This window comes from Suillus subalutaceus, assembly GCF_016647625.1.
Source record: "Suillus subalutaceus strain FC151 chromosome Unknown DFJ58scaffold_246, whole genome shotgun sequence".
Classification (NCBI taxonomy): Eukaryota; Fungi; Basidiomycota; class Agaricomycetes; order Boletales; family Suillaceae; genus Suillus; species Suillus subalutaceus.
In genome coordinates this window covers 18,062-45,096 of record NW_024540495.1, presented here as the reverse complement: position 1 = coordinate 45,096, position 27,035 = coordinate 18,062, and the positions used below count along the sequence as shown (strand labels likewise).

Sequence of the window (27,035 nt, the reverse complement as noted above, 5' to 3'; positions counted from 1 at the left end):
TACCCCCCGCCAAGAAAAATTGATCAAGATTGGAATGCTGTACAGTACGAATCTATGATGACGGTCCAGTACCCCCTCCAAGCATGATCGGAATGCTGTACGGTACGAATCTATGATGTTTGTCCAGTACCCCCACCAAGAAAAAATTGATAAATTGCGCAGAATGCCCCTTATTACAGAGCCCCCCCTCCCTATGTCAGTCAGTACCCCTGCCAAGAAAAATCAATGAAGATTGGAATGGTGTACAGTATGAATCTATGATGACAGTCCAGTACCCCCACCAAGAATGATCGGAATGCTGTACGGTTAGAATCTATGATGACAGTCCAGTCCTCCCACCAAGAAAAAATTGATGATGATTGGAATGCTGTATGGTACGAATCTATGATGTTGGTCCAGTACCCTTGCCAAGAAAAAATTGATGAATTGCACAAAATGGTATGTGAATTCTTTCTGTCTGTCATATGCACACATGTGTTAATGAATATCTTAACAAATTTAACAAATGGGATGTGACAGAAAATATCTTATTAAATAAATAGGATATTACAGAAAATATTGTATTGAAACACTGCATTCTACATGTTGCGCCGCTTGTGTAACGATTTTATAGGGGAAGAAGGCATGAAGTCATTATCAATGTCATCCAAGTCATCCAGGTCATCCACGAGCTCCTTATTCTGGTCATACCTATATGCATCTGCCAATGCAATCTCCTCAATAGCATCCATCAGTTCCTCATCTTCAATTTCGCCATACTCCAGGTCACTCTCTCCATCACCCTCTCTATCTCCTTCCAAACTCTCGTCATCATCATCCTCATCCCAAAACGATGATCGTGCCTGACTAAAAGCGGCTTGAACCAAAGCCTCGTCTGAGGGTCCCCAACTCGCAATCATAGGCCACACGCACGGAATACACTGAACCTTTTTCCTCCAGATGACGCAGATGTTGACAAGTTCATCTGCGCGAGACCCAAGGTGGAAAGACATCACTGGATCTGCGACTGTGAAATAATTAGATACTGTTCATAACATTTGCACACTGACGCACCTGCTTTATTCAAGGCAGTTTGCGTACTGTCCCACTCTGCTAACATCCATTCTTGAAGGACGGCCCTCTCCCACATCAGTCAAGCCTCCTCCTCATTGCACCGGTCAGCTTCAAGTTGCAACCGGATACCATTCCTGACCTTGTCATCCGATAGCCATGCTGGAGGGTTCAGAGGGTCATCATCTAGCCCAACATCTTGCCAGATGTCGTCATCAATGTCGAGCTGAAAGATGCCATCACGCGGGATGATATGAGGGGGAACAGCAGAAGGGGGTGCTCGCCGCTGTTGAATAAGAGACCGTAGTTGTGAGCACAAACCATTGTAGGTAGTAATTAATTTGAGGATGCCAGGCTCTCGGCGTTCGATTGAGTGTTGCGTATTCGCATGAAGTTTACGCTCAGCTGTAAAATTATGAGATGTATCAGTGTAATAAAACTATCAACACACCATTGACTGTGGCTCTGTATGATCTCTCAAGTCTCTCCAATTCAAACTTTCACTGATGAAGGCAATCACGTATGCGAGTTTTGATTGCGCGAGCATTCAAACGAACTGTAAGGTATATCCTTCTTCATCTTCTCCAGGTTGACCTTGTCTTCCGTTCCAAGTGCTGCTCGATGACGTCGGAGAGTGTCAGCGGTTTTTTTATACCGGGACCGAGCATCTACAAGCTGCAGATTGAGTTCCCCAATATTAGAGACACGGACAGCATGGAGTTGCATCTCGAGTTCGCGTATGGAGGCTTCCTGAGTTTGTAGCGTCTTCTCTAGTGCTAGGATAATGGTAATCACCTCCACTACCTTATTTCTAGATTGTCCTACATGACGTTCAGTTAAGCAGTAGGCACACTTAGATATTTGCATACGTGGTGTGGGTCGCGTCTGGTGATCAACCTGGGCCTTCCACTCTACACGGAGCATATTCTCGTCCAACTCCAATGCATGTAAACGGTCCAGCGCATCATTCTTCTTTGATTGACAGTGGATCCAACGCCGATGGAGCCAGTGTCCAAATCCTTGCAAAGATTTCGAGTCTAAGTGGCGAATTTGAGTATCGAGGATGAAAAGTCACTGATTAGACTTCGCGGAAGAGTGAGATTGATAGACTGATTTAAAAAGAGCATACATACCCCTGATACACGCAGGGAAGGGATGAGAGGCTTGAGGAAACTCCATAATCGTTCGCATCCTTCACCATCAGACAAGCCAAATCCCTCTCACTTCCTAGGGTGGTAGACGATCTGACACGCCTACTGGTGACCATACGCATGGAACACAGCAACAGCAAATGCAATGTGAGATAGAGTAGAATCGTCCAGGAAATTCCACTTGCGACAGCTCTGTTTGAGCTGGCATCCGATATCGTACAAAAGCCCGATGGTCATCTGAGTAGGTATATGTTTGAACAATCAGTCCAAGAGAGCAAGCGCATAATGTTGCTTTTCTCCCGCAGATGTCAGGTTCGCAATCCATAGGACACGGTCATGTCTACAAACCAGTGCCATGAGGCCAGTATCGGTAAAGAAACGAGTACTTGCCTTCTCCCGCTTTTCATCTGCAGCAATGAAGGAGTCACCACATCCATTCAAGACAGATACTGGTATGCGCATGCCCTCCTCATAGCTATCTTCATCAGGTTCCGCCCTCGAGGTCCTTGCTTGCTGTCTGTCTCTGTGACACCTTTCAACAAAATCTTCCATTGCTTTCACATCGTCCATCGGTAGAAAGAAAGATGGTGTCGGGTTAGGAGGATCACTGCCAGTAGCACCGCGAGGATTTGCAGAGCGTTTCTGTGTAAAGCATGCGTCAATGCAAACAATAACATCTGGCCTACAAATGATTAATTGATGTGGTAGCATAGTAAGAAATAACGCACATAGGAAGAGAATCTCTTGCTCCATTTCGCCAATCATTCCCTCCAAAACAGAGTGGGCACCGCGAGCGGAGATAATCACTAGGTTGGTCCACGCGAGCATCATCTTTCCGGGAACCAACGACGAGCATAGAGATGTAGTCCTGAGCCAATACAATCAAAACCTGGTACCAGTGGAACGCATTGCTGAAGTGACGCCGTAAGCTATTCTGTCGGAAGGTTTAGCATGGATATGCAACGATGAGATCAGAATTTTTTTACCTTCAGCCTCAACTTATATTGCATTCCGTCCAGAAATGTCTCCAGCGCATCACACCACGCCGTTTGGTTGGGGGACTGATGAAGAAAATGAAGGCGGACAAACTCAAGAAGTCGTAAGTCGACCGCCAGGGAGGGTGCCACGGGCGCGCATGGAAAAAACCCGCAACGAAGAAGCTGAAGCGGGGTAGGCGAACAAGGGCAGGCAATGATGGTGATTTCCTCGAAAGCTGTAATGTACATTAGATTTAAGTTAGAAGAGAAAAAATGATAATATACCATCAAAAATACGCATGCAACTTTGATGCTACCAGTTTTGCACCCAGTTCTGCACTCTCCATCAGTCTGATGACGTATTGCTGGCATGTTGGCATGACGTAGCGATACAGTCTCTTGAAGGTATGATAGATAGGGCACTATCATGCGTGGAATTACATCTTCAGACCATCTGCGCCATTGATTAGCCCTTTTCTGGGAGCTGGTGAGACGACGGGGACCAGCGTCATTGGAAAAATGTATTGAGTCGCTGAAGGGAAAACACAGGTCCATCATCCATCTGTCCGGGTTCCGTCCTACATATGGATGATGAACGACGTAGCCTTTGCTGTGCTAGACGTTGTCGTCCTGGCAGAACTAAGATGGGTGGTGGGCCAGGAAGATAGAGGTCGAGTTTTGTTGTCTCACGGGGACATTTCCATCTATTGAGCATCCGAGGTTCGCAAATGCTAGTAGTCGGCTGATGCATCGACGGAGGTGATGAATGGTGGGTTGTTGCCTTACGACGTCGAGGTTTAGGATGGCGGACTGCCATTGCGCAATACCTCAAGAGGCGAAGTCAACAAGGCAGGAAACTGTGACACGAAGTCAACCAGGGAAACTCAGCTCACGGACGCGCAGTCTGGGGAAGTTTGATTATAGTAACCAGTGGTGGCAGAGGTTGATGGACGAAGTAAGATCACTAATGGAAAATCAAAACAATCGCATTGGGCTGAGAAATCACGTAACTTATGTGCGGTAGTGAAATCATTCGTTATTTGGATCCTCACGTGGTTATACTAAGTTGTTCCAGAAGAAAGAATGAGCCTTGTCATAATAGCATAGAACACGAAGTGAACTCACCGCCCCGCCATCATGATGAGGCTCTGGCTCAATGTCTGAAACAAGCACGCAGTGAATACGTATTTTCATGAAGCCATAAATGGAGAAACAAGAAAATAAATCATACAGATCGTAATGCCAGAGTAAGATCGTAGTCCGCTGATGGTAACGATACACAGCCGAATAATGGAGCGCACTACTAGAAGGAACACAACAGCATCAATTTCATTGTAAGGTAACGAGAACAAACAACAGAAAATACACCAGGACAACTATGGAATCATGATTGCATGGGAAGCGAATGGGGTACGATGGTAGGCCTGCCGAAATGATCAAAAAATGTCTGGACGTAAAATGCTGTAGCCACACGCTTGACTTCCCAAGACTTTGTATCTGTGAAGTTGTCTGATGTCAGCGGGGTCATAAGAAGAGGTGGCACGCCATCCCAATCGCAAAGCAGTCGGTGGAAATTCTCCACGTAAGGAAGACAGCCCTTCAGGGTGTTATCCCACAACCCGTAATGTTCCGACGCAAATGGCTCTGACCACATCACTAGACCAGCATCGCCCGGGAAGATGCCATGGAGGAGTTGCTCGCGACCAGCTGGATCATCCTTCCATTCTCTCTGCGCCAAGTGACAATCAAGATCCCGCAACTCATATTGAAAGCCGAGTTCAAACAGCTCCCATGTGACCTTCTGGGCTAGAAGTGCAGAAGGATTAGTAAGACTGCCGACGGAGATTTCTTCACCCCGAAACTCAACAACTCCATCTGGCGAAAATACATCGCCCTGAGATTCTAGCAAATCATCGCCAAACAACTCCCGCATCACCTGCTTCCGCTTCTCGGTGGCTGTAAGACCTTTTCTGTCAGCCTTATGAGATTGTGGCTGGGCAGAAGGCACACTACCAAGGAAGTCGCGCCAGAGTTGAGGAGTGGGATAAGTGCGTGGAGGATCGTGGACGACACGGCCTACCCACAGTGCACGAGATGCAAGCCAATTGGCAAGATATGTTTGCAGACATTCAGGCAGTTTGGGGCCGATAAGAAGAGCAGGCTCAGGGAATCTATACCCCCGATCGATAACGTAGGGCGTGTGAATACGCGACTGGTCCTTGATTGCAATTTTCATCGCTGCTTCCCAATGCAGGTTCAGCGGCGGAAGGTAAGGAGTGTCAGGGTCCTGCCACTTGTCCCTTGATTCGCCTGACTGAGCAGGACATGCAGGGCGAGCTTCAATGGAGTCTAAAATAGTGAGTATCCAACGTGCACAAAAGAAAGAGGTGCTTACATGGCTGGTGCTTTGCCTTACTCTTCTGTCGAGATGGCGCCTTGCCATGACTAGATCCTTTAGGACCGGAATTCGAGCTGGACGATGGTTGAGGGTCGTCTGCCTTGGGGTCTAGGTGTGTTGTACCTGCATATAGGCGGCGAACATGGACATGACGATGATGACCACCAGGGCTGCGGTATATCACCTTTGCTGCCCTCCGCATACATGCCAAGGATGATGCGATCCAGACGGGTGAGTAAAACAGGTTCGATGACTTTCATGTTCGGGGGAATGTACGCTGTCTTAATAACCGAGGGTCTTATATAAATATGTGTAAGAATGTAATGACACCACAATTACACTGGATAAGACTTCTTGCCAGTCCTCGATTAACACGGTCTACGACTTTTCTTCTTTCGTGGTAGATAACGTGTGAGTTCTTGGGAGGCTCGCTAAACCAATCAGTCAGATTAACTTAGCCGGAGCTTTATTATCTCTGATTGAAACTATGGGATTGTCTAGGATATACCGTCTAGACACTTGAACTGGTTTCCTGAATATACGGTTAACTGTTGAGAAGCTGGTCTCAAATGTGACTACGTGGACCAAAGCTCGTGTTGGTCAATATACAAATACCTGGTGAGAATGCTGGTCTCACAAATAACAACAATGACAAATAAAATAAAACAATGACAAATAACAACAATGACCAAAGCTCATGTTGGTCAGTATACAAATACCTGGTGAGAATGCTGGTCTCACAAATAACAACGGTGACCAAAGCTCGTGTTGGTCAGTAAACACTACGTGGTGAGAACACTGGTCTCACAAAACTGGATTTCTATCGCGAGAAATTTACGTAATCTCAAGGGAAACACTTTCCCTGCACTTGCCTGGACAGTTCTTACAAAGGAAATGGGCTTTGTAAGCAGCAATTTGTCCAGACTGAAGCTTCTTAGGTGAGAGTTCAATTTGCTCAAGAGGGAGTTCTTGAATGCAACAAGTGGGAGATCTATTTTTTTGGGGGAGAATGGGCTCTCCTTATATACATTTTGTGTGGGAATATTATGTAAGTAAAAAGGTGATGTAATGACTTCAGAATGTGAGAAGAATATTCCAAAAACTGGAGCAGAATGTTCTAGCAGGTGCAAAAGAACATTCCAGAATATTCATGGTGGGATAATGTCATCATTCTGAGTCACTATGAGTCATTATGAGTCATTGGAATGTTCTAGCAAATTCCATGGAACATGACATCATTATGACATCACTATGATATCATATCTTTCAACCAAAATACCTGCAGGAGTGTAGGTGAAGTCCTATGACATCATTATGACATCATACCCTGTAGGTACAATTTCATGAAGCATCTGATTAGTCAGAGCATCCTAATAGAAAAGTAAAGTAAAGAAACACTAGAGAAAACAACTCAGAAATAATGGAACAAATAATAGTACACAATACGCGGGCTTTTTAGATAGGTTTTTGTTAGGCTTTGAACTTTTCTCTATGGGTTTCTCTAGCCAAAGTGAATAAGCCAAAGGAAAGGCAATACCTTAACCTTCATTTTGCTTCTCATATCAACTAGGTCATTATGTGATTCCCATCTCACATATGACTTTTCTTCAAAACATGGTGGATTCATGAATCACTGAGGGAAAACTGAAACTATTGGACCAAGGTTTGATACCAAGGTATGGGTTGACTAGTCTGAGGACTAAGCTAACAGACTTTGTCTTTTAGGGGGATACCTAGTAGTCATGTCCATGCATGATTCCCAAATCATGCAGGACAACGCGCTTGTGCGAACATACCAAACGGGGACACCAGCGCAGAATCACTTCTCACAGACGTCGCTACTCTGCACAAAAGCGCCCATCCAATCGCCCCAAACAGCATGACGAAAGCCTGAAGTAGTGAGAGGTTGAGCTATGAGTACCCAGTCAATGTAAGAGTATATATCGAGAAAGAGACGCTGAGCGTCAGTGATGAAAATGAGAAGATCACGAAAAGTGAGGGGGTGCGACTTCAAGCGTGCGACGGCGTGGCGGAGGGACAAAAGGCGGCCATATATAACTTGGCCTCTGTCTGGCTGAGCCTGTCTATACTCACGGAGTCGTTGTTCCGCCAGTTTGAAGAGGGATTGCAATCCATCGACCTTATCCGACGCCAGTGTGCCCACAGGAAACAAATTCCCAGGAATGGACTTAAGGTCATTCTGGGTAGGGGTGAACCAGGCCCAATGAAGTGGGTGAGGAGATGGAAAAGCCTCCTTTCGAAGTATGCAAGCAGCATGGCAAAATGTATCGTCGTAAGCCTGAGGCCACTGGAAGCAGTCAATGACGCCAAAGCGACCATCTGCGCGGGCTTGTAAGATTTCTGCGTCGAAGTGATGAAATTCGGGGACGAAGTGCATATTGGGAGTCGTGATGACCAGATTGCCCTGCACGGCAACGGTGCAAGTGTCGAAAGATTGTAACTAATCTGTTCGAAAATTTGGCGTCAGCACATGACAGACAAATAAAGAAACACGTACTGTCTGAGAGGGCAGTATTCGCTTTGAATAGAGTCAGAGCAGTAGGCATGATGGGTACTACAAATCTTCACTGCGCAACACAACGAACAATCGAAAAAGGAGACATACCTAGTGTCAGTTGTGGAGTGTAATCGTGGGAGTTCGAGTTGCTGGCCAGGAAGAGAGCAATAAAACCAGGATAAGGATGTAAGAAGAAATCAGTAAAAAGTAAATGAAATACAAGTGAATACCTTACCGGCTGTGAGACGCTCAATGTTAAGGTAAAAGAAAGGACGAGCGGGACAGACAGATTCCAGATGCAAAGCACTCCTGCGGACGATCTTCAACCCTACTGGAGCAGCAACAGGTGAGCAGCCAGGGCGATCTTCCAGACACATAGTCTAGGAGTGTGAGACCAGCGACGCGTAGTCAACTGATCAATTGAAGTGAATGGCATGAAGCCAGTTCAGATGGATGCAGGCCGGAGTCAAGGGATATCCTGGGGGACGACAGACATGGGGATAAGTGAAGAGAGAGGATCAGCGACAGTAGTTAGTAGCAAAAGAGAAATATCATGAAGTGGGAAAATCCCAAATGAAGTTCCGACTGAATGTGAATTGCAAGTTCAATGTGGGAAAGTCCCATATTACTCAATCTCCCCCATCCATCGTCTCCCCCATCCCATCGTCTCCATCGTCCATCGTCATCTCCATCGTCTCCATCGTCGTCTCCATCATCCTCCTTCAGCATCCTACCACCCTTATCCTTCGCCCCGACTAGCAACCCACCTGGATTCCTGGCTCCATCTATTTTGAATTGGCTTCATGCCATTCACTTAAATTGATCAGTTGACTCCGTGTCACTGATCTAACACTCCTAGACTACGTGTCTGAAAGATCGCCCTGGCTGCTCACTCACTGCTGCACCAGTAGGGTTGAAGATCGTCCGCGGGAGTGCTTTGCATCTGGAATCTGTCTGCACCGCTCGTCCTTGCTGTGACCTTCACCTTCGAGCCTTTCAGTTAAGTGCGTACTTTATACTCGTCCTCTACTCCCTCTTCTGACAATCCTTAATGTCTTTTCGGGCCTCCTTTTCCTCATACCTCACTTACTGGTCTGTCTGCACCGCTCGTCCTTTCTTCAAAGGTTGACCTTCACCATCGAGCCTCTCAGTTCAGTGCGTATTTAATTCTCTTCCTCTACTCCCTCTTCTGACTTTCTTTAATGTCTCTTTGGGTCTCCTTTTCCTCATAGCCCTGACAAATGTTCCACCCGGATTCCTGGTTCCATCCTATTTTGAATTGGCTTCGTGCCATTCACTTAAATTGATCAGTTGACTACGTGTCTGGAAGATCGCCCTTACTGCTCACCCGCTGCTGCACCAGTAGGGTTGATCGGGTCTCCTTTTCCTCATACCTCACTTGCTGTCTGTCTGCACCGCTTGTCCTTTCTTCAAAGTTTGACCTTCACTATCGAGCCTCTCAGTTGAGTGTGTACTTAATTCTCTTCCTCCACTCCCTCTTCTGACTTTCCTTAATGTCTTTTCCTTAATGCGTTCACTCGATCCCTGACGCAACATTCGTTTTCGATTTCATCGGTCAGTTTTTTGTTCTATCCCTCAGGAACCTTTCAATTGGAGCTTCATTGTATCCAAATGGTCAGTCTACCGCTTGTTCTACTGTAGGGACTCATACTCAATGCAGATCTATTAGAAATAGGTTGGTCTACTGCATGTTCTAGAGTAGGGTCTAATGTTAAATGTTATCACAGATTTTCTTACCAACCTCTTGGCTCCATTTCGTTGCCGTCACATATCCTGTGCGATCCGTGGCGCCAACTTTATTCGGCTGTCAGGCGAACTATATTGTAACTTTATTTCTTGATGTCCGTTCATCTTGAACATTTGAAAAACCAGGTATTTTATACTGCAACCAGTGTCAAGCGAATAGAATCCTTCCTTGGTGATCCAGTTCCCACTAACCGCCTTAGGGTCTTGTGATTGTATATATAATGCTATCCCATCTGTAGGTACCCTCAATTTCTAGTTTTTTTTTTACTTGCTCTTACAATCTCAAATCCTCTTTCGCGTATTCTCACCTGACTTCGTGTCGGTGCAATAAAACTGTGGAGAAACTTCGTGTTTCTTTCGACAATATCATACCTTTTTTGTATCTTCGTGACTACGAGAAACAGTCTCACATATGCCTCTTACTACCCGCTCTGGACGCCGGTCAAAAGCCCCACTTCGAGCCGACCAGGTGTCCACGTCAAAGGATGGCAACGAAGCACGTTCCCGCCCTGGTTCAAAGTCGGCCAATGTAAGCCTATAGCTGTCATTTTGCCATCTACTGACTCATTGTTAGGTACCTTGCGCTCAGCCTAAGCCTCGTCCCCTTCCAAGGTCCGAATGTTCCGACCCTTTAACATCATCTGCTGAGGAAGACATTTTCTTTTCCAATTTCGCCAGGCACTCGTTCGTCAGCAACAAGTCCAACAAGTCCAATAATGCAAGTGAGGAACCCGAGGCCCAGTTACCTGATGGTAAGTTCACTGATTCTTACCACCTTCTGACTATTGCTGATTATTTTGCAGATGACACGGATAACAATACACAGCAAGTTGAAGGTTCGTTTTCTCTTTCGTCTTCAACTTTGAATAACTCTTGTCCCTCAGCTTCTCTCAGGGATGACAGTGCTGTTCTCCGCACTGAGAGTGACACGGGTACAGGTATCAGTCCTGCAGCGACGAACAAAAGGGAGACAGCACCCAGTAAGTTTTGTTATCTCGTTCATGGTTTACAATCAACTTATTTCATTATCACAGCTCAGTCCGACGGTGAGCACGGCAGCAACGTAGCAACGAACAACACCGCAGGTAGGTTTCACTATATATTATTCAATTCGTAGTACATACACTAACATAATTTATAAAAGCTCCATCCAACGCTGACAGTCCAGCCAACACTGATGGCGTGATCCAAACGAACGAAAGGGAAAATCCCACAGGTAGGTTTCACTATATATTTGGTAGTACACCGCTCATGTGTTTGGTAACATCGTTAGCCCATTGCCCGCGCAGATCTGGTGCTCAGAAGTCATACTTACCTTCTGATGAGGGGAAATTTGTAGAGAGCTCTGGTTCTGATAGCGACTGGGCTGCAACAGAAGAGCAACGAAAGAAAGCCAAGCGCAATGCGGATCCCATGAGGTTCCCCAGCCCATCTACAGTGGGACATCAGAAGGGCAAAGCAGTGGCAGAGGCAGAGGTAGACGACAATGATGATGATTCCGAGGGTTGTGACAAAGAAGACAAGCTTGAAGACGGGGACGAGACGACGCACAAAGCGGGCAGACTATCTAAGGAAGCTATTTTGGCAGTGCATGATTTTGGTAAGAGGGTCCAGGAGGAAGCGACCGACATTGGCAAACAATTTGGGAAACATCGGCAGGTTATTCTGATGGAGGCAGGATTAGCTAGGAAAGCAACTCGCAAGGAGTCCATTTGGAATCAGCATCAGGCCTGGTTCAAAACTGTGCTGCACCCATCCAAAGCAGGTATGTTATTGCATTGAAGGTTGTTCCGATCTATGCTCATACCTTTTCAGCGAGCTTGCAGGCATGGAAAGCCAAGCAGGCTGAGCATTATCATGCCCATTCACACAAGGACCCTAAGAACGCAGCTCTATGGAAACAAATCCGAGAGCATTTTGATCATGTGATTGCCACTCCTGACGATCTATCCTCTCGAGAGTCATGCAGTCTTATGATGGCAGTCCGTGAAATGTTTGCAAAATCGGTGAGTGCTGTTTTGGTGACTAACATTTACTGGTGACTAACATTCATTGATAACGCGATCTTCTTGAAGGCTTTGTACTGGCACCGCACATACGGAATTCATGTCGCTGGTATTGTGATTTACCCAGGAGATGAGGAGTCTGGCCGCCAGGCCTCCAGCTTTTTTGCGGGGTCAGATATTGTAAAGGCCCTCATTGACGCTCAACGAGTCGATGCCAAGCATATGATAGATGAGATCACAACAATTCTTAAATGGGTTTTTTTTTTAGTTAAAGGCTACATCAAGCTAACATACTACAGGTATAAGGACTTAGAGGCTGCGCAAGCAGGAGGCAAGAATATTAATTCTCTTCCGCTGGCTGCCCCGGTCGCCAATGCTTCGCTTCTACGCAACGGTAAATCTGACAGGGATAGAAATCACATGGTTGCACCTGTGGTCATCAGCGAAGCATTCGGTTGGTATCTCTCACCTGATCGTACTGTCATTGTACTCACATTTTGCTAATAGCTGAAGCCGGTCATGCACTAAAGACTTCCAATAGTAGATGGATGACAATGCTTGATGTCCTGTACTCGACAAGGTTGTGCATCCATGACTGGCCCGCTGGAGTTCCACCCCCTGGCACTGATTTTGACCTCAAAGTGCTATCCGCAAGTCAGTTATGCGCCCTGGTGGGTCCATATTTGAGGATTCATCTTGGTGAGATGTATGAGGCTGAGTTGGGCCAAGATGAGGATGAGGATGATAGCGATGCAGAGAAAGGCAAGATGGCTAAGCGGAAAGGCAAGTCCAAGAAGTCTAATGAGCATCGACGAACAAAGGGTGTGGTTGTGGAGGTGCCGGATGTTCTCTTATCTATCCAGGGTTGGAGTCCTCACGCGTTTTCCCATTTTCCTGTATTTGAAACAGCCACTAATTAATATCTTCAAACTACAGTTCAGTTGCAAGACCTCACCTCATACACTGGTGACGTGTTCGAAATCCCTCTTGTCATCAATACAGATGGTGTCATCTTACGTCGTCTCAAAGATTCAGAGAAATTCATTAAGGACCTCCCTCCCCATGTTACTCACAAGCAAATAGGCAAGATGATTCGTGCAGAAACTCCGACCTCAGATGCAAGTGCAGAGCATTCGGGCTCTGAGGCTTTGCGTCCTAACTTGGTAAATTTATGATTCAACTGAAGATCTTTATACTTATTACCAGCAGGTTTTTTGTACACGTGGTATGGTTCCACGCGCCAACTCAGGGGCTCCGTGCTCTCACCTTGGGGCTCCGCGCTCAAACCAAGGGGCTATGCGCTCAAACCAAGAGGCTTTGCGCTCTGCCGCTGGGGCTTTGCGCTCCACTTCTGGGGCTCCGCGCTCCAACCAATTTGTCCCTAGGCACACGGACTATGATGATTTCGCTGACAACAGTGACCTCCCAGGCGACTATGACGATCTCCCACCATCTTCTCCTTTTTCGCCTGCTACGCCTCGAGGTTCAAATGCAGCCCATGGTCGATCCCAGTACACCCGTCTGCGTGAAGACATCCGCCATTCTATTGCCTCTACGTCTGACAATTGGAAATGATCTCGTGGTGATTACGAAACTATCAGTGAGGCCGACGACATCGAGACTGCCATGGTGGATGATAGGCAATGGGCCAGGATGTGTGTACATCGTCTACATCTTTATTTTATTTTATTTTCTCAGCATACCTTTCGAATCGCAGGACAGGACAAGCATGGATCAAAGGTCTACTCTTGGTCATCAGTACGTTACTATTCAATTGTCATTATATATTACGGTGCTAATTGTATCAATTATTGTTCTTTCCTTAGCCATCCTAAGCCACATGTTCGCGCTACATCAAAGGCACGCATGGGACCTCCGAACCAAAACACTACGCACTTGCCATCTCGTTCGGCAGTTGTGCCCTACTCTGAGGGCTCTCCGTCTTCGCGCCAATATGCCTCACGTGTTCGGCCTGCTCATGTCTTGGATCGCCGTTTACTTGCTCCTGTAGATGAGCATGAATTTGAGTATAACTGACGTTTACAGCTTTTATAACTGCCTCTCTAATCTCGACTCTGATTTCAACTATGATACTTTGCTTGTCGTGACTTATGTGACTCATGTTAAAATTCTTATGCCTATGCAAACATGCTTTTCTAATCTATGACTCATGGTTTGTGTTTTGTCGTCTATGTTACATCACAATTGTCGAGACTTACCTGATGTTGAAGAAGAATACTGTGTGTGAAATCACACACACAGTTATATTCTTCAACATTATGTCTGCACTCATGCAACATTATAACCTTCAATATCAATCTGTCTATGTCTTGTGACTCCGCTGACTCGTACTTCTCTAGTTTCAGCTACATACTCTTGAATCACGTGACCAATGAAGTACATTCGAGCTACATGTAGCTACATGACACATGTATTCATTGACCGAGTGAAAATGTAGTAAGGTAGACCTCATGCGAAAGCATTGAATGTCACGTGAGAGTGACTCACACTGGTTGAAATTATCTACACGAGTTGCCAAGGTCCGGGTCCTGAATAGGTTTGCATAGGATTGCTACAGACTTGTCCAGAAAATGTATAGTACTGAGGTAAACCATATACTTGTTCTTCAGGAAAAATTGCACATGGTGTCTTCCTGATAGAACTGAAGGAATTCTAGTTGGATTAGTCTGTTGAAAGGGGGGGGGGTTTCAATAGATTGAAATGAGTGTATACCAATAAGCACAACTTGTGGATTTGTATGACAAGGTCAGGAATGGTATCCGGTTGCAACTTGAAGCTGACCGGTGCAATGAGGAGGAGGCTTGACTGATGTGGGAGAGGGCCGTCCTTCAAGAATGGATGTTAGCAGAGTGGGACAGTACGCAAACTGCCTTGAATAAAGCAGGTGCGTCAGTGTGCAAATGTTATGAACAGTATCTAATTATTTCACAGTCGCAGATCCAGTGATGTCTTTCCACCTTGGGTCTCGCGCAGATGAACTTGTCAACATCTGCGTCATCTGGAGGAAAAAGGTTCAGTGTATTCCGTGCGTGTGGCCTATGATTGCGAGTTGGGGACCCTCAGACGAGGCTTTGGTTCAAGCCGCTTTTAGTCAGGCACGATCATCGTTTTGGGATGAGGATGATGATGATGAGAGTTTGGAAGGAGATAGAGAGGGTGATGGAGAGAGTGACCTGGAGTATGGCGAAATTGAAGATGAGGAACTGATGGATGCTATTGAGGAGATTGCATTGGCAGATGAATATAGGTATGACCAGAATAAGGAGCTCGTGGATGACCTGGATGACTTGGATGACATTGATAATGACTTCATGCCTTCTTCCCCTATAAAATCGTTACACAAGCGGCGCAACATGTAGAATGCAGTGTTTCAATACAATATTTTCTGTAATATCCTATTTATTTAATAAGATATTTTCTGTCACATCCCATTTGTTAAATTTGTTAAGATATTCATTAACACATGTGTGCATATGACAGACAGAAAGAATTCACATACCATTTTGTGCAATTCATCAATTTTTTCTTGGCAAGGGTACTGGACCAACATCATAGATTCGTACCATACAGCATTCCAATCATCATCAATTTTTTCTTGGTGGGAGGACTGGACTGTCATCATAGATTCTAACCGTACAGCATTCCGATCATTCTTGGTGGGGGTACTGGACTGTCATCATAGATTCATACTGTACACCATTCCAATCTTCATTGATTTTTCTTGGCAGGGGTACTGACTGACATAGGGAGGGGGGGCTCTGTAATAAGGGGCATTCTGCGCAATTTATCAATTTTTTCTTGGTGGGGGTACTGGACAAACATCATAGATTCGTACCGTACAGCATTCCAATCATGCTTGGAGGGGGTACTGGACCGTCATCATAGATTCGTACTGTACAGCATTCCAATCTTGATCAATTTTTCTTGGCGGGGGTACTGACTGACATAGGGAGGGGGGGGTCTGTAATAAGAGGCATTTTGCGCAATTCATCAATTTTCCTTGGTGGAGGTACTGGACCGTCATCATAGATTAATACCATACCGCATTCCGATCATCATCTATTTGTTCTTGGCGAGGATACTGGACTGACATAGGGAGGGGGGGTCATCTGGAAAAGCGAAAAGGTGTATAATAAAGGTGTGGGTTATCTTGTCCCTGTAACTTGTATGTTGGGTATTGGACCGACATCATAGATTCGTACCGTACAGCATTCTGATCATGTTGTTGTGGGTCTGCCCTATATTACATATGGTTCACCCTAGTTAGTCTATCATGTTGTTGTGGTCCACCCTACATGACATATGGTCCGCCCGACATAGGCTATATTGTCTTTGCGGTCTGCCCTATAGGACATATGGTCCTCCCTAATTAGTCTATAGTGTTGTTGCGGTCCGCCCTACGCAGGCTGAATTGTCTTTGCGGTCTGCCCTATGGGACATATGGTCCTCCCTAATTAGTCTGTAGCATTGTTGCGGTCTGCCCTATGTAGGCTATATTGTCTTTGCAGTCTTCTACCATGGGATCATGACCGAAGATACTACTGGTAAACCTGGCATCCAGGCAAAGGTAAGTAGGATGGGCAAAATCGCCTAGGCAAAGGTATGGTAGAAGTCACAAGTACCATGGTTCAGCACTTTTGGTAGGGGTCTGACAAAGGTAAGTTATTCACGGGATTTAGAGTGATCATGTAGCCAACAGTCAAAAGTGAGTATCAACAAAGGTACTGATTGCGCAAAATTTTGAAAAACTAGGCGACCACTACCAAGGTCCAAGGTAGGAAGCATCCTAGCTATCAACTCTGTAGCTTTTTTTTATTGTACTACGTAAAACTCCGGAATGTACAGGTGAGGTCAGTAGCAAGTGTAGGTGCATGGGGATATGCATCTGTAAAAATTCAACCAGCATCCCTGCAGCGAAAGTATGTAACAACTATACCACATTATTACGTGCAAATCGACAGGACATGTGCAGACATAGGGTGTAAACCGGTCAAAGAGGCTCGGCTGAGTGACAGATAAGGAAGGTAGGTCCAGGTATGCCAGTAACACATAGACGAATATGGTAATACAATCATAGTGTGAAGTAGTAGAACTAAACAGATACAACCACAAATACTACCAGACTTCGGAATGTACAGGTGTCTTCCTAGCAAGACACTAAATTGGGCAATGTACAATTGCATCCACAAATTCAGCCATTATATGATTCTATACGGTAGATATAACACAAACATTCATTGTAGTCTAATGCTATTCACCATCAGAATCAACAGAAAATTACTGCAAAAAATCGAACATTTAGGTGGTTTGTGACCCCAGACACTCCTATATATCCAGGGAAATCCATTAGATATGTGGTCCAAAATACCCTGTGGTACGTGCCATGACATGGTCCCAACGGTCTATGGTCCATGTGCAGCACATTCTCTTTTGGTCCACAAAAACAATAGGGAAGGACCATGGAACACTGGAGAGACCAGCAGAAACATACCTCTTAGGTGCAAACCTCTATATACAACAATCAACCTAAGAGGTATCTAAAATTGGGTGACCAAAGTGGGTTGAACTTGAGTGAGCCTTTCTACTGTTTACCAGTCATTGGACTGTTAGCATCATTAGTGGATTTATGCCGCTCTCATGAAATGCCCTGTCAAATGTTGTCCAGGCGTGACTAGAACCAAGATTCACATCGACTGGACCAGAACCCCACATTCAGCCCTGAGGCAGCCCACGCCTGGGGTCTAGGCCACCAAGAGACAATTTCCACATTCCCGTCATCTAAAAATTAAAACATAAGCGCCACTGTTGATGCGAGTAAGAGAAACTTGAATTACTGTTATGCACATAATATGTCCCACACATGAAATCTACCTCCTCGTCCGACAGCTCATCATCAAATAAGTCTGGCCATTAATGTCCAGCATGAAGCCAAATGGTGCTGCTTCCCGTGAAATACTGTCGAGAATGGAGGGGAGAACATTGAACTCAAAACTGTGTAAAGCCAGCCACCATATGAGCCCACCATGAAGAAGGGCTGCTCTTGCGCGAGGCTGGTTCATGAACTTGTGACAGTGTTGCTCATACACGATGTAGTCGGCATAAACAGGCCTGAAACGGGGAAGCCTGTGATTATTGTGGGGGAGGACGTGTCTGAGGGAGTATGTACGGATTTCCATAAGTGGGCGTTGTGCATGAGGTGGAACTGACATTGGTAGCAATGTCTTTATGGCGATTCCTTTTTCAAGGAGGTTGCATGCGATCACTGTTATATCCGAGCCCCAGTAACGCCGGAGGCACATCATGGCCATGGTAGCTGCCAGTAACTGCCAATTTCCATGGCACCAGACTTAAAGACAGATGTGGCTTGATTATGTAGAGCCACTGCTCCAGTTGCTGTACATAGGAGACTCGAATGTGAGCGTTCGAAATCAACAGGGGGGGGTCAGGTCTCAGATCCCAGAGATCGGGCGGGACGTCTGACAAATGAAATTTGGGAAGGGTGACGAGGTAACCTATGAAACATGTGATAACATGCTTCTGTGCCTCTGGAATTGAGGCAATATTCACGGGGTCATCGCCAACGAGTTTGCATAAGTGAGCCCATTGTGTCTTGCGACTCCAATTATCGAATGTGGTGGATCTGCCTCGGGGTGTAGTGGTAGATGCTGCAAGTCAATATCCGAGATGAAAATGTAAAATTGAGACAAATTGCTCAACAATTCGAGTATATTGCGCTGAGGGCGCAACTTCATAACAACTGAAGTAGGTTTCAATGTCCTGTAAGAAACTGGACAGTGGGGGTGGTGGGGTGGGTTCAGAAGAAGCAGGGGGAGAGGCAGGCGGAAAATTATCTTCTTCCCAGTTGCCATCAGGAATGCTCACAAGATCCAATGCATCACATGAGTCCCACTCATTACAAAATGAGTCGTATACCCGGGTAGATTTGTTATATGACATACAAGTCGTCGGTACCTCAGCCTTTGTGAGATGGATGCATTGAAGAAAGCCGCCAAACTCGTCATCAGGTTGCCATTAGAACACCACGACTGTGCTAGATTTGCCAGGAATGCTGTGGCTCATTGCTGCAGACTCGCGGCTCTGACGGGACTGACGTCGAGCTGGTGTCTCTTTCTCCTCTTTTTTCTTATTCTCCTCACAGCACCATGCAAAGAATGCCTTCCAATCTTCTCCTTGCTTTCGTCCAGAGTGGGGTTGGGGGATTGGAAATAGAGAGTTTACATGGACTTCAGGAATATCGGATATGGGCTGCTCTCCACTGGCTTGACCCCATCCAAGTACACTACTGTCCCATCCAAGGGTGCGCTGACCGTTGTTGACCGGTTGACCCCATGTACTGTCATCCTGCTGACCCCACGAACTGTCATCTAGCTGACCCCGTTGGACTGACTCGGTCGCACGGGTGATAGCTCCCTGAGATGGGATATAATGACGCAAGCTGGAATCAACAGTAGACACATTTTGGGAAAAGCAAACCCAAATCGGGATTGAGAACTTCTCAAAAATGGGCAATTGAACTTGCCAAGGGCACTGATTGGAAGAAATGAAGGCTCCTGTACGTGGCACGCCTATTGTGAGATCTCCAACGAATGAGCGGGACAACTCAAGAACCCATTCAGCAGGTATGGGATACTTGGGGCCATTCGTTAAGATAGCTGTCCAGGGACAATTGGAACTGTGGTGTCGATGAGTCATGATGTACCATGAGCGGGTAGCGGCGATTACTAGAAATATGTCAGGCAATCACAGTGAAATGAACATATGGTTACCGTGCATAGAAATGTGTTCCACAACCTCATTGCGACCTTTTTTGCAAGGTTCGTGTCTGTATGTGACTGTTGGTAGCCATAGGCAGTCAGAGCGCGTGGAAGTTTAGTCCCTCATGGAATGAGCAGCCCAGCACCCAAATGTTCCTGGCACCAGAGCAATTTCTGCTCTAAGGCGACCCATTTTTCCCGAATATCGTGGTGGAGAACGTGCTTTCCCTGTGAATCCACCTCCATGAGGAGTGAGAACCTGGAGTGATTGAGCCATCCAAAGATTGGCCCATCGAAGGTAGGATTCAAAGGTATAAGAGGAAACCACAGACAAGCTCCGTACACCCAACATGTAGAGAGCGGCCTATCAGTATCATCGGGAGAAGAATTGTGGTCTTCGCGAGGGTCCCAAAGAGGCTCATAAGGAATGACATCGGGAAGCAAGTGTGCAGTGGGAGAGGTATAGACCTGCCAATCATGCACAAAGACATGGAGATCATTACTCATGGAAGCATAGAGATGTAGACTACCGCAACAGTACAAACTGTTACGTTAGGGTTGAGAGTAGAGTAGATTGAAGTGCTACCACAACAGTACAAACTGTTACGTTAGGGGGTTGGATGAGAGATGTTAGAGAAGCAAGAAGGGACATCTATATAGTAGTTGTGGAGTTTCAATGAGTGATTACCATATCAGTGGCAACAATGACAGAAGATCACAGGTTGTCATATCCCATGCCATGGACCTAAATCCCATGATATTCCCATGCCTTCCGGACGCACATCCGGACCTCCATACCCCCTGTCCAAGCCTCCAGACCTCTGATCCTTTATCTGTCTGGATCCCTGCACCCCTGCACATGCACACATCCGCATATCCTCATCCATGCACCCCTGTACTTCCACATATCAATACTCCCATGTTCTGGGCCTACATCCGATAACATTCCCATGCCTTCCGGACATGCATCCGGACCTCCATACCCTTATCCATGCCCCCAGACTTCCAGTCCACTATCGGCCCAGATCCATTTACCTTCGCACATCCAATATCCAGATGCCTGATCCGATGTCCGGATTCATACCTTCATATCCAGGTCTCTGGATATCATCTGTATCCATCCCTGAACCCAGAACCTTAAATCAGTGTCTATCCCCTTATGGTAATCCCCTTGACTCCGGACTTCGGTTATCTGTACTTCCGTCTTGCTGATTGATCCTTGTGCATACTTCATCTCTGAGTTCATTTACTTATGTTCCGACTCACTTACTAATGTGTTTCCACATGCTCGTACATAGCCTTAGTCCCTCTGCTTACTGATCCTTTCATATGTCCTCCAGTATATAAACCCTTGTACAACTGCTAGAGTTCCTTAGTTCAAATATCATCTTAGACTTCACTCATTCTGCTCTCGGACTTCGGTCCATCTTAGTCTGACCTTTTCTTAGGCCTAGGCAAGGATTCCCTAGGCCAACTTTCTGGTCCTCCAAATTTATCCTTCTGTCTCCATCCATGCTTGGGGATTGATTCCCTAAGCCGAAGTTTGCCTTTCCGGCACTTCCTGTCTTTCCAAGACTTTCATCTAATCCCTGTCCCTCCGACTCTACCTAGTGTAGTCCTTCTCTGTTTGCTTCTACTTCGGACTGCGTCCAATGTAGCCCCTATCCATACTCCGTACCCCAGAACTATGTCCTGTCCTACGTACCTTCGGACCTCCAGACCTCCTGACCTTCATACCTTTGGTCCTCTTGACCTTCGTACCTTTGGTCCTCCTGACCTTCGGACCTCTGAATCTATCCTCCTGATGTAGTTCCACTCTATCCTGCTTTGGACTTTGTCCCTTGCAGTCCCCCTTCCATTCTGTTTCCTCTAGAGGCAATGCCTTAGGGTCTCTCTACTTCTGTGCAGTGGAAACTCCTCCGGACTTTCCTGTACTCCTCTGGAACTCTCCCGCCTTCCTCTGGATGTTTCCCACACTCCTCCGGACTTTCCTGTACTCCTCTGGAACTCTCCCGCCTTCCTCTGGATGTTTCCCACACTCCTCTGGAAGTCCTCTAGCACTCTACTAGAGTAGCCAGCCTCTGGAAGTCCTTCGGACTTCGTCGGACCATCATCGGACTTCATCTGAAATCAAGGGCACCATACTTGGGTAAGGGGCACAGTGTATGAGCTGAGGCCAAGCCCTTCAGATCCCGTCTACCCTTGAGCACGGTCTTAACACAGGTGTGGCTTGAGACGTGGACTAAAACAAAACAGAAAACAGTGGTAGGGGTACACTTTAAGTGAGACACGACCACAGGTGTGGCTTGAGACATGGACTAAAACAAAAACAGTGGTAGGGGTAAGCTTTAAGACACAACCACAACAGCGGTAAAATGATGTTCAATATAAGAATACCCAAACAAGGAAATATATTATGGTTGTTAGTAGGGTGTGGATGGCATTATGGAGTAAGACACTGATGATGGAGAGAAAATGAGGTATAGGTGTATGTAGTACTGAAGGACTGACCAATTTTAAGTAAGAAAGGAAAACATCAGAACAACTTCTTGGTGCAGTTTTTGTGCCTAAGGATGTTTAACCCATGATCAATATGAGAAAAGTAAGGGGAAATATCATAATGACGCACCTTTGGTGCAGTTTCCACCCAAGTTGTTTCTGCAATAGGCAGTTCCATAAAAGACAAGGGCAAGGATGTTGAGCCCATGATAAATGTAAGAAAAGTAAAAGAAAATATCATAATGACACACCTTCGGTGCAGTTTCTGCCCAAGTTGTTTCTGTGATAGGCGGTTCCATGAAAGACGAGGGCAAGGATGTTAAACCTATGATTAATTATGCGGTGAGGGGAGAACAAGCAAAGGATGTTAAACCCATGATCAATATAAGAAGAGAAAAAACATAATGACTCACTTCATCGGCCGGTGCAGTTTACAAGTTATTTCTGCGATAGGCAGTCCTATGATCAATATGCAACAAAGGCTCCTAGTATGGGAGTCCAGGGAAAGAATGTTAAACCCATAGTCAATAACTAAGTGTCATGTCAACAGAGGTCAAAATACAAAGTAGAATAGCCATTGACAATATATGCAATGTGGGAAAGAGGCTACCAGACATTGAGCCAGGGGAGTGATGAAGGTTGACTTGGAGTTGGGACATTGGCGATGGCGACGAAATCAGAGAATGCTAGGCACCACCATACATACAGTCATGCCCTGGGAAAAGGTCGTGGAAGGTCACGGCAACCTCAATGTCAAGCCGGGGAGCAATGAATGTTGACCTGGGACATTGGCAATGAAATCAGCAGAGAATGCCAGGCACAACCATACATACAGTCATTCCCTGGGAAAAGGTTGTGGAAGGTCATGGCAACCTTGACGTCAAGCCAGGAAACAATGAATGTTGACCTGGGACATTGGCAATGAAATCGGCAGAGAACGCCAGGCACAACCATACATACAGTCATGCCCTGGGAGAAGGTCATGGAAGGTCGTTGTCGAGGACAAGAATGACAAGCTCAACAGTACAAACCGTTGAGCCTGTGAGTAAGAAAGGATAGTAAGGTCCATAAGTATTAAGGATAAGGATAAGGATAAAGAATAGTGAGTCAAGGACTTGTGACTTTGGCAACAAAGGTCACAACAGTTACAAATATCCCAAATTTGGAAATTGTTACATAATAATATTCATGGTCAACAGATCACAGAAGGTCAGCAAGGACAACAGGCTTGACAGTAACAACAGTTGAGCCTGCTGGTGATGAAAGTAGAGAACGATGGATGGGCATGACTGTACATACAGTCATGCCCTGAGAGAAGGTTGTCAAAGGTCATTTTCGACGAGGAGAACGATAGGCTTGACAGTACATACCATTGAGCCTAGGAAAAGTAAGGAACTTGTAATAGTGATAAGGTTGTGATAAGGTCAACATTTCATAAGGATGAAGGACTTGGAACTTTGGCGATGAAAGAGCACAACAGTCACAAATAACATATTCCATATCTGGAAAAAAAAATTGTTACATAATATTGTTCTCAGCATTTCAAGCTTCAAACTTGAACTTATCACCTTCATCACTGCCAACTACGAGCTCGACGGTTTGTACTGTCGAGCTCATTGAGCTCATCATCCCCCATCCCCAGAGCACGACGGTATGTACTGTCGTGTCTCCTGCATGAGAATACCATCTACCTCGCCAATTCCATCCTTTTCGCTGATTGCGATCCTTTGCACCACCCAATGTCCTGTCAACTCCTCCACTTTTGCTGCCGACTGCGATCCTTTGGTTCACACTGTCAAGCTCATTGAGCTCATTGTTCTCCCATCCTTGGAGCATGATGGTATGTACTGTTGTGTCTCCTGCATGGGAGTACCATCCACCTCACCAATTCCATCCCCTTCGCTGATTGCGATCCTTTGGACCACCCCTTGTCAACTCCTCCGCTTTTGCCAACTGTCATCCCCTCCACTGTACATACAGTGAAGGGGTCAATGGCTCATCATACATTCCTGTGCGCAATCCGGTGGACTATGTCTATGTTCAATTGGCGTGCTACCTTCTACTGGATAAGAACTAGGTCCTTCCTCTGTTCATCTCCTGTCACTGCTTGCAGATGATCAGTATTGCCGTTGTTCTCATCTCAATGTTCATCTTCATTGATCTCCCCACCCGCTTCTTGAGCTAACTCAATGAGCTTGTCTGCTAATTCCTGGAGCATCCTGATATCATTTTTGATGTATCCTTTGGTCGGACTTTCCTTCTCGATATTGACGTACTCATCAAACATCATGGCCACTTTTACATGTTGTGAAAAGTTGTTGGCCACATTAATCATCATTGCCAAAGTCATGTACCCATGCACATGGTTTACTGCGCTGTCCTAGAGGTGTGTTAGTTAAATTGCTGCTGACCAAATGGCTGACTTACCAAAAGGCTATCTTTATAGTTTACTAGGAGGAATACGCTCATGGATAGCAGTGCCAGTAGTTGTGTCAGCATCATCAGTATGCACAACAGGGACCAGTAATTCTCTGAAGGCGCCTTGGATACCTTCTGTACTGCATACTCGTATGCCCATATCTTGATTGTGGTTTTCCCATGCCCTAGCACAGTTGAAGTGCTGGCAATTGTGCAGCAGCCATGGAGATCACGCATCTAAACCAGTTGAGTGACATTCTTTCCAACCAGTCTTAATGCTTACGGATATTGTTTGCACAAGGCCAGCGTCTGTATCTGCGTGCTGGAGGGTTTCGATTATCTGCCCAATCCATTGTCACTTCCCCCCACAACTACCTTGCCTTCTTCCCCAAATGCCACTTGCTTGGGGACCGACATGTGTGGCACAGCAGTTGCAAACATTCACACAGGCTCACCATTGCCTTCAAGGCGATACAATGTAAAGCTGTCTGTCGCATTATCTACGATGAAAACGCCCTGCTTTGAGTGCACTGCAGCATGACCACTGGATAATGTCAGCAACGCGCGGGTTGAGAGTGATGGTCCTCACAACACTGATTTGCAGCTAATTTCCTGCACTATGCCACCATCTTCATCCTTCAGTTTCATGCTGTTCGGTGCTTAGTATGAGGCGATAAAAATTTTGCAGTGGAGGGACTGACAAGTTGCCATCATAGAGCCTGAAGACATAGATGTCTTGGTTATCTGTGAATGCTACAGACTTGGGTACCGTATTTTCAAGTTGCACTGCGAAGACGGACTGGAGCTGCAAGCTTGCGTTGAGTGTCAGAACCTGAACCATTTTGTCTCTTGTTCCCACTGCAATCTGTAGGTTGCTTTTGGAGGAAGTTGAATGCCAGGACAAGCATGTAATCTCAAAACCTGATCCAAGTCTCCTGGTGCAAATCTCCTGGAATGTTTTCTGCTGATGTCAATGGTCAGTTGAGTGGGAACCCTGGGCACTTACATTTGTGAGACTGCGTCGCAAAAATATGATGTAACCCAGGCCTGTCCATAACAGAGGGTTTCTGCCGTGGTTTTCCTGGTCATGGTCCAGATTGCACAACTGACTGTTCCCCAGGATCCATGGTGATGAGACAATGATGTGAGTTCTTTCTGAGATTTGATATCCCAGAGTTTGATGCCCTCAGTACCTGCTTGTGTGTTAGCACTGTCTATGGCTGAGTGTCCGCTTTCTCACCACCGCATGCAAGCAGGTGTGACAATCATATTTCTGCTGGGCTTGTATGAAGCCACTATGCAATTTGCATCCATACCCCATGTTGTCCGACTCACCCCTAGTCATCCCCGATGCAACCCGACATCCCCGACGCAACCCGATGATCGGACCCGCTCAGATATCCTGCAGACTCGTCCTACCTATGTCCAGTCCCGTTGTGCTTAACCCCACTAGGTGCGTAGTCATCTATTTCCTTATTACTGATGCAGTAGACAGCGCTATTACATGGATTCCCACTGGCCACAGCACCTCATGGCCTTTTACATATTTCTTCGGACCTGATGATGCGCTACTACTTTCACCTACAGTACTCCGGACTTTCACGTAGCTAGTTAAATAGGACTCAGTAGGAGATCGTACATTACCACTCTGTAGATGGGAGAAATTCCCTGATACTAGGTCACCTCACTTAGTCCTTATCCCCTATACATACCTGCTGAATCTATCTGATTTCCTCTCCTTACAATCTGAACTTCAGTCGCTCACTATTCCTAAACATTCCCTTGTGTTTCCAATCCTAACCCCGCACCTTTGCTTGCCTTTCCCTTGCTTTCCTGTCCTCCCCAATCCCCGAAACGTTGGACTCGGTATCTCCTACGTCGGACTTCATCTCCTACCTTCAGACTCGAACTTTCTATCTTCGGGTTCTATTCCTTGTGTGGTACTGACATATTTCAACTTAACTAGACAGCAGACCCCTTTAGGGTCGAACACTCTTGCTTGCAAGTGAAGCAGCTAGGCAGAGCTACGACCACATATACTGGCTAAGTACTTTTACAGGTATCTAGTCAGGTTGTGATTTCCACACAGGTCCCCATCATTAGAGATCACAAGTGCATAGACAGACCCACTGTAGGTAGTTAGACGAGCGAGCAGCTTGTAACACTGTGGCTGCACTGATTTGTTGAAAAATGTAGCAAGGAAAGACATTGTAATTTGATCTGCTGTAGTCGCCTGCTCACAGCGTATTTATTAGCATTGCGCATTTGTTATCAAATACTTTTGTATCATTCCCGGATCTGTTTTTGATTCCATGGTAACTTTTATAGTCTTTGTTGATGCCAACACCATTTGTACAGTTCTATTCTTCTCTTGAGATACGTCGATGTTCCCCTTAATTAATAAGTTCTATTCTGCATAATAGTTCATGATCTTTGATGGTTACCATTTGTGTAG

At 45.9% G+C, this 27,035-nt stretch overlaps 8 protein-coding genes across 8 annotated transcripts; 2 read left to right on the top strand and 6 right to left on the bottom strand.

The window, feature by feature from the left end:
• Positions 1 to 578: 578 nt before the first annotated feature.
• On the bottom strand, positions 579 to 3,733 carry DFJ58DRAFT_719421 (uncharacterized protein; the record flags this gene model as incomplete). The annotated part of the gene is made up of 13 exons (XM_041384625.1): positions 579 to 1,006; positions 1,054 to 1,118; positions 1,155 to 1,455; positions 1,608 to 1,871; positions 1,920 to 2,087; positions 2,180 to 2,267; positions 2,292 to 2,303; positions 2,331 to 2,438; positions 2,532 to 2,697; positions 2,734 to 2,883; positions 2,930 to 3,135; positions 3,188 to 3,414; positions 3,496 to 3,733. The coding sequence occupies 13 exons, from the start codon at positions 3,731 to 3,733 to the stop codon at positions 579 to 581; spliced, it is 2,421 nt and encodes an 806-aa protein (XP_041236048.1).
• An 829-nt stretch (positions 3,734 to 4,562) lies between these two features.
• Positions 4,563 to 5,414, bottom strand: DFJ58DRAFT_670849 (uncharacterized protein; the record flags this gene model as incomplete). Its single annotated transcript, XM_041382899.1, has 1 exon — positions 4,563 to 5,414. The coding sequence occupies one exon, from the start codon at positions 5,412 to 5,414 to the stop codon at positions 4,563 to 4,565; it is 852 nt and encodes a 283-aa protein (XP_041236047.1).
• A 1,981-nt stretch (positions 5,415 to 7,395) lies between these two features.
• On the bottom strand, positions 7,396 to 7,974 carry DFJ58DRAFT_736052 (uncharacterized protein; the record flags this gene model as incomplete). The annotated part of the gene is made up of 1 exon (XM_041386737.1): positions 7,396 to 7,974. The coding sequence occupies one exon, from the start codon at positions 7,972 to 7,974 to the stop codon at positions 7,396 to 7,398; it is 579 nt and encodes a 192-aa protein (XP_041236046.1).
• Positions 7,975 to 10,273: 2,299 nt separating this feature from the next.
• On the top strand, positions 10,274 to 13,904 carry DFJ58DRAFT_736051 (uncharacterized protein; the record flags this gene model as incomplete). The annotated part of the gene is made up of 16 exons (XM_041386736.1): positions 10,274 to 10,390; positions 10,436 to 10,613; positions 10,665 to 10,697; positions 10,746 to 10,841; positions 10,896 to 10,946; positions 11,006 to 11,077; positions 11,135 to 11,626; positions 11,677 to 11,867; positions 11,937 to 12,122; positions 12,174 to 12,321; positions 12,375 to 12,731; positions 12,804 to 13,030; positions 13,077 to 13,423; positions 13,469 to 13,526; positions 13,585 to 13,625; positions 13,694 to 13,904. 16 exons carry the CDS (start codon positions 10,274 to 10,276, stop codon positions 13,902 to 13,904), a joined length of 2,805 nt encoding a protein of 934 aa, XP_041236045.1.
• Positions 13,905 to 14,696: 792 nt separating this feature from the next.
• Positions 14,697 to 15,247, top strand: DFJ58DRAFT_847798 (uncharacterized protein; the record flags this gene model as incomplete). The annotated part of the gene is made up of 2 exons (XM_041393524.1): positions 14,697 to 14,772; positions 14,820 to 15,247. The coding sequence occupies 2 exons, from the start codon at positions 14,697 to 14,699 to the stop codon at positions 15,245 to 15,247; spliced, it is 504 nt and encodes a 167-aa protein (XP_041236044.1).
• A 2,312-nt stretch (positions 15,248 to 17,559) lies between these two features.
• Positions 17,560 to 18,196, bottom strand: DFJ58DRAFT_847797 (uncharacterized protein; the record flags this gene model as incomplete). Its single annotated transcript, XM_041393523.1, has 4 exons — positions 17,560 to 17,666; positions 17,723 to 17,791; positions 17,911 to 18,011; positions 18,096 to 18,196. 4 exons carry the CDS (start codon positions 18,194 to 18,196, stop codon positions 17,560 to 17,562), a joined length of 378 nt encoding a protein of 125 aa, XP_041236043.1.
• A 724-nt stretch (positions 18,197 to 18,920) lies between these two features.
• Positions 18,921 to 20,959, bottom strand: DFJ58DRAFT_847796 (uncharacterized protein; the record flags this gene model as incomplete). The annotated part of the gene is made up of 7 exons (XM_041393522.1): positions 18,921 to 19,630; positions 19,676 to 19,741; positions 19,810 to 20,131; positions 20,446 to 20,556; positions 20,639 to 20,698; positions 20,748 to 20,871; positions 20,934 to 20,959. The coding sequence occupies 7 exons, from the start codon at positions 20,957 to 20,959 to the stop codon at positions 18,921 to 18,923; spliced, it is 1,419 nt and encodes a 472-aa protein (XP_041236042.1).
• Positions 20,960 to 22,179: 1,220 nt separating this feature from the next.
• DFJ58DRAFT_847795 (uncharacterized protein) lies at positions 22,180 to 25,707 on the bottom strand (the record flags this gene model as incomplete). The annotated part of the gene is made up of 18 exons (XM_041393521.1): positions 22,180 to 22,230; positions 22,293 to 22,321; positions 22,414 to 22,487; positions 22,576 to 22,693; positions 22,869 to 22,942; positions 23,194 to 23,201; positions 23,462 to 23,470; positions 23,533 to 23,540; positions 23,731 to 23,988; positions 24,011 to 24,130; positions 24,332 to 24,542; positions 24,590 to 24,817; positions 24,864 to 24,895; positions 25,036 to 25,124; positions 25,170 to 25,229; positions 25,282 to 25,455; positions 25,587 to 25,661; positions 25,691 to 25,707. 18 exons carry the CDS (start codon positions 25,705 to 25,707, stop codon positions 22,180 to 22,182), a joined length of 1,635 nt encoding a protein of 544 aa, XP_041236041.1.
• Positions 25,708 to 27,035: the final 1,328 nt, after the last annotated feature.